The sequence below is a fragment of the Gadus morhua genome, chromosome 20 (assembly GCF_902167405.1).
Source record: "Gadus morhua chromosome 20, gadMor3.0, whole genome shotgun sequence".
Lineage (NCBI taxonomy): Eukaryota > Metazoa > Chordata > Actinopteri > Gadiformes > Gadidae > Gadus > Gadus morhua.
This window is the reverse complement of record NC_044067.1, coordinates 8,165,766-8,171,765: the sequence shown is the minus strand read 5'-3', so window position 1 is coordinate 8,171,765 and position 6,000 is coordinate 8,165,766. Positions and strand designations below refer to the sequence as shown.

At 44.5% G+C, this 6,000-nt stretch overlaps 1 protein-coding gene across 1 annotated transcript in view; it reads right to left on the bottom strand.

The window, feature by feature from the left end:
* Positions 1-3,682: 3,682 nt before the first annotated feature.
* LOC115533555 (parathyroid hormone 2 receptor-like) overlaps positions 3,683-6,000 on the bottom strand; it is a 53,424-nt gene continuing 51,106 nt past the window's right edge. The window contains 1 exon segment of the mRNA XM_030344102.1: positions 3,683-5,815. Coding sequence (XP_030199962.1) covers positions 5,375-5,815 — 441 coding nt within the window. The 3' untranslated portion in view covers positions 3,683-5,374.

Below are 6,000 nucleotides of genomic sequence, written 5' to 3'. Positions count from 1 at the left end.
ATTGGGGGTTAATTAAAAGAAACTTGCTTTCCTCATGATTCCTCCTGAGCCTCGCTTATAGTCTTGAATTAATATAAAAATCAATATATTTTCATTAGCACTCAGCCTCTAATGGCGATGTGTACAGAGACGATCTGGTCGGTGTGGGTTATGTGTTCGTGCGTGTGTGTGTGTGTGTGTGTGTGTGTGTGTGTGTGTGTGTGTGTGTGTGTGTGTGTGTGTGTGTGTGTGTGTGTTTTTCTGCCTGCCACTACAAACTCCTCCGCTGTTAAATTGTCATCTATTTAGCTATCAATTGTCTGTTGCTGACAAATACCCAATTACCCAAAAAGTCCCAGCATCTATACAGACTCTATTGTCTTTAGATGCAGCAACCGCACACAATTGTAACATCATCTTTGACGTGTCCAACACGAAGGGAATTATCTTCCCCTCATGTTGTTTGAACGTGCTTTTTGAGATTTGAAAGCCACCAAGGTTCCATTTGTTTCTAGCCAATCCAATTCAAGATGATTTCCTTTAACACGCACACCATCATCTTCACAATACTAGAACTAACAACACAAACCTCAGGGCAAAATCAAGCTTTGACAGTTGCTGGTGCAATCTCTGGCGAATAATTAGTTGAATCACAGTCTCAACTTTTACATGGAAACCTTCACATGAATCTCCCAACGTGTATGTGAAGAGAGGGTGAATTTTCTATCAGTGTTATCAGCCATTTTTTTCCCCAGCCATGCTTGAGGTAAAGTAAGCCTACTGATCATCGTGATGCAGTATTAAAAGCCGTGCCGGCATGTTGTTAAACCGTTGGATAGAATTCCACTTTCAGATATCTAAAATGTAGCCTGTTATTTGACCATGCAGTGATGCTGAAATACCACAATTATTGTCTCTCAAAGTAGAAGTTCTCAACTGATACCATATAACTATACTATTGTGTGTGTGTGTGTGTGTGTGTGTGTGTGTGTGTGTGTGTGTGTGTGTGTGTGTGTGTGTGCGTGCGTGCGTGCGTGCGTGCGTGCGTGCGTGCGTGCGTGCGTGCGTGTGTGTGTGTGTGTGTGTGCGTGTGTGTGCGTGTGTGAGTGTGCGTGTGCGTGTGTTTGTGTGCATTGCTGTGTGTGTTTAAAAACAAATCAGAATCATCTTCTGAAAATATTTTTTAATATTCAATAATGTTTTCCTGCCAAACCGCATTCATTACCACTGATGAATATGGAAAGGATATTAGGAAGAAACGTAAGGCAGAAGATGTGCCTTTAATAGCAGAGGAAGAGAATGAACAGGGAAGCCAATGAAATAAGGCTGCGAGGTGGAGGGGAGATAGAGCCTCATTAGCACATCCAGAAATGGCGATAGCACATGAATAATAATATCATTGATTGAGAAAAACTTTTTTAAACTTTCCAGTTTTAGATTATTTCATTTGCATAAATGAACTGAACCATTTTCTGTTGAAATTTGAAATAGTGATTCTAAGAAATTCGAAATAGAATGCTATTTAAACGTAGCATAATATACCACCAGGTGTGAGTGGTATATTTCTATTCACAGGTAGCGCCTGTGAATAGAAAAAATTAACCACTATTCTATCTTCAACTAGGATGTGTGTTTTGATTCGCAAACTTTCCTGTCACAAACAAGGTTCAACAGTAACACAATTTGTACCCAATCTAGACTGGCAGCAAGTAAACATCTCAAGCACCATCTCCAACTGGGGAAAAGCATACAAACACAAACTGCTACCTGAGTTATGTCTCAAAGAGCCTCGGGCGGAGCAGTGTCTATTCATTAATAACCATTCATTAACACAGGTTAATTCAGTATTAAGTATTATTGTATAGCATTAGCATAGGGGTTTGGTTAGGGATAGTGTATACATAATAATATCTATAAATGAATACATTAGATCACATGAACATGATTACCTTAGTTCACATAAACACAGTTTCGAAACAAGAATGAGTAAATCAGTACTAGACTATTAGTTAGCTGTTAATTAACTTTAAGTGAATGCCTTCTATGGCAATAAAAGGAAAGTTAATTTATTCTAATTGTAAAGTGTTACCATTGTTACTAATGAAACAAAATTTGTTTTGCACTCTACTAAATAATTTGAAGGCATTTGTTTTAGATGCCACGTCTTCTCTCTGTTATTTCCCGCCAGCGGTTGGCAATGAGAGAGCTTGAACCCGTAGGGTGATGAGACGGGGAGTTGCTTTAATTCTCCTGACATTTAGTAATTCCCCTACATTTTGATTAAAGGCTGAAACTGAAAGGAACATAGTGGAGCTTTAACTAATGACATCCTGGGTAGAGACTAGAGTGACGGGGAACTGTGCCACCAGTTATCCTCTGCCAACATTATTCATTAATCAAGCTCAAAACAACCAAAAGTGGCCTCTTTCCAGCCGTTAAAACCCCGACTTCTGGAGGAAGAGGTTCATAATCATGCTACACAGTGGGCCGAGATGGATCCCTGGGCTAAGTCTCAGCAGCGTTGGTGTGGCGTTGTATGGAGAGAGAGAGAGAGAGAGAGAGAGAGAGAGAGAGAGAGAGAGAGAGAGAGAGAGAGAGAGAGAGAGAGAGAGAGAGAGAGAGAGAGAGAGAGAGAGAGAGAGAGAGAGAGAGAGAGAGAGAGAGAGAGAGAGAGAGAGAGAGAGAGAGAGAGGTGAGAGCACGAACGAGATGGAGGGTGTGGGGGGACGTGCGACGTCTGGCCTGCAGGGGGAGTATGGGCAGGATGAGAGCGCACCGGATTGGCTGGGGGGATTGGACCTGATTGCGAGCAGGTGTCAGCACTCAGGCCAATCAGGGAGTGTTTGTACTTATGTGCCTGCTTTGTGTTGTAGTTAGAAGGAAACCAGGAGCGAACGGACCACAGAGATCCAGAGCGAGTGGTGATCATATCAAGAACCCACCAAGAGACGACTCTTGGAGAACATTTGTTGTAGTTTGAGTATAACAAATCGTCCCTCAACGATCTCCTGCTGAGGGACGACAACTCTGCCTGCGCTCACTCATGAGAGAGAGAGAGAGAGAGAGAGAGAGAGAGAGAGAGAGAGAGAGAGAGAGAGAGAGAGAGAGAGAGAGAGAGAGAGAGAGAGAGAGAGAGAGATATAAGTGGATGGGTGGGCATGCGTGAGGGAGGATGGATACAAATATTAGCCTTCCACAAGTTCTGAGATGGAGCTGTGTGAATTAAAATGCTTTGTACCTATGTAGAGATAATACCATGCAAAATGTTTTTGTATTAAACCCAAAATACATCAGTAGCATTAGTCACTACATGCTTTCAGCCACATGTGGGAGTATTGACTAAAATCATTCATAATTCAAAATATTTGAGCACAAAAAACAAATACAGGACCTAAAATATGGTTTCGTTTTTTTTTATTTGCAAACAAGAAAAACAAGTGTGAGAAAGTCAGTGGAACGAGGGGTCTTCCTTGACGTACGCCCCTACCGGTTACCGTTGACAATGCCAGGCCACGCACCATGGCAACGATACATCAATACATTCAGCTATAAATTATTGATAACAAAGATATCCGTTTCCGACATTATGATGCTATCCTTTAGGCTCCTAAAAATATCTCCCACAGATACTCATCGATATTATATATATATATATATATATATATATATATATATATATATATATATAAATATATATATATATATATGTCCCTTTCCTTGCAAAGATCATGATGCATATTCAGCCTCTTCAGAGCAAGAGCAAAGGCTGAGGCTTGTAAGTGCCTGTAAAGGTCATATGTGGCGGGTAGTTTTATGTACAGCATTGAACATTTTGTAGATACACAAGAGTTTTATTACAGATTCAGCAATGTGAAACCCTGAACGTGTTGTGAGAGCGAGAGAGAGAGAGAGAGAGAGAGAGGGACTGTTAAAGGCTTTGGGTTTCAATTTCTTATTATTTGAGAGAGAGGAACAGATAAAGGAGCAAAGGGGAAACAAGCGAAAGTGAGGGTGACAGATGTCTTTATTTAGTATAATCAAGTCAATAATAAATAAAGAGAGAGTGACACTAAGTGTGATGAAGAGGAATCGATATTTTAGAGCTAAGAAGAGGGGGATTGATGACGATTCAGGAACAAAATGATTGGCTCGATCTCTCGATCGAGCCGATAACCTGTAGAAAAAGCTGATGTGACACAAATAGTTGGATATCTTGTTAACCCCTTTATTCAGTGAGCTGCGTTGTGCATCTGGACCCTCTGATGAACATGCCCACAGAGCCCGAACTAAAATACTGGGCCTAAGCCCTGTGGATTAAAGACATCGGGTCAATCAGTGATTGTCAAAAGTGGTACAAGCGATAACATCCAAGTATGTTGGTTTGTGTACACTCCTCCATTCTGGTTTGGTGTTTGTGTTTGTGCGCGCGCGTGTGTTGTGGTGTGATGTGGTGTTTGTGTGTGTGCGTTTGAGTGTGCTTTAAACCTCACAGTACATGTTTTGAAGCGCCATTTATGTACATTTTTCACAGTTTCCAGTTGCTGCATTGTAAACATGTCATTATACTGCTGCATTGTAAACATGTCATTATACAAAAATAGCAATTTTTTTCAACACTTTGAGCCACAAATACTGCCGATGTAAACAACATACATCAAGTGAGGAAAGGGATGAAAGCACAATTTGTCAATAAAATAACAATTGAAAAAACAATCAAGCATCCATTTTTTTAAATTATTAAAAGAATGATGTGTGCAGCACGTGCACACATTCAGCACCGAACACATCACCAAGCATACAGCAAGACAGGACAAGGAGCTTGCATGCGTTACATACATATATACAAATATACACCTATATCACAGTGATTCAATAAATGAGTGGACACATGGATGAGGCAGTTCCCATTTCTTGGGATCTTTTCCAGACCATTCTATTCTTATCCGGCGACCAACTGGCCTTTGAAATTACCGTTGACGTGACATGTCCGTACTCCAACACCTTGGGTTTCATGAGTTTCCTACCCGAGTCCTACACCATCAAGCGTTTCGTTTGACAAAAAACTCTGTCGTCGTCCCTCTCGCACCGGGGCTGCTAAACAGCGCCTTAAGTGCGCCATCGAAGGGGCCCCACTGCTGCGGCCACGCGGCCTGTGGCTCCGTCCAGTAACTTTCAAATAAACGACCCCCCTGCAGAGCTGCAACCCGCGGGGCGACTCACCACTCTCACTCATAAACGATGCAATCACTCCTTGGCCATGCATTGTTCGGATGTACAAAGCGGGTAAACGCTTGGTCAGCGGACCTCCCTCGGAGCACCCTGTTGACATGCAGTGGCGAGTGGAGGCCTGAGCCCCCTCACGCCCCCCCTCCCCCCCCCCTCCAGGCGGTCTCACTCACAGGGTCTCCTCCTCCTCGTCCTCGGCAGTGGCGCTGCTGTCCAGCACGGGCAGCGCCTCCTTCAGCGAGATGTCCTCCAGACGCTTGGGCCCGCTGTCTCCGTCTCCCGCCTCAGCCTCCGCCTCGGCGTCGTCGCGCACCGACGGCTGGGGGCTGTCGGCGTCCGAGCCGCTCGCCACGTAGCCGGGCAGCGCGGCGTGCACGACGCTGGGGGCGGGCGGCGCCGAGCTGCGGTACACGCGGCTGGACACCAGCGTGGTGGAGCGCGTGGCGGCGTGGTGGCCCAGCGCCAGGTGCGACTGGCTGCTGGTGCTGTGGTTGTTGTTGTTGAGGCCCGTCAGCACCGAGCCGTAGCGGCAGGGCCCGCACGCCACCGGCACCTTCCAGTCCAGCGCCAGGTTCCAGCGCGTCCACGTCTTCCGCACCTCCGTCTGCACCTGGCGGCAGGGGGAGCGGGGGGGGGTAAGGGAGCGTCTGATTGGTCGAAAAAGGATTGTATGGGGGGGATGTCCACATCGTTGCAAGGGAATTGCCGAAGGGAATTCTATGCTATGTCGTATGATTTTAGCTTAAAAGTATGTTTGATACTTGATATAAGGTATAAAAAGTATAAAGCAGATGA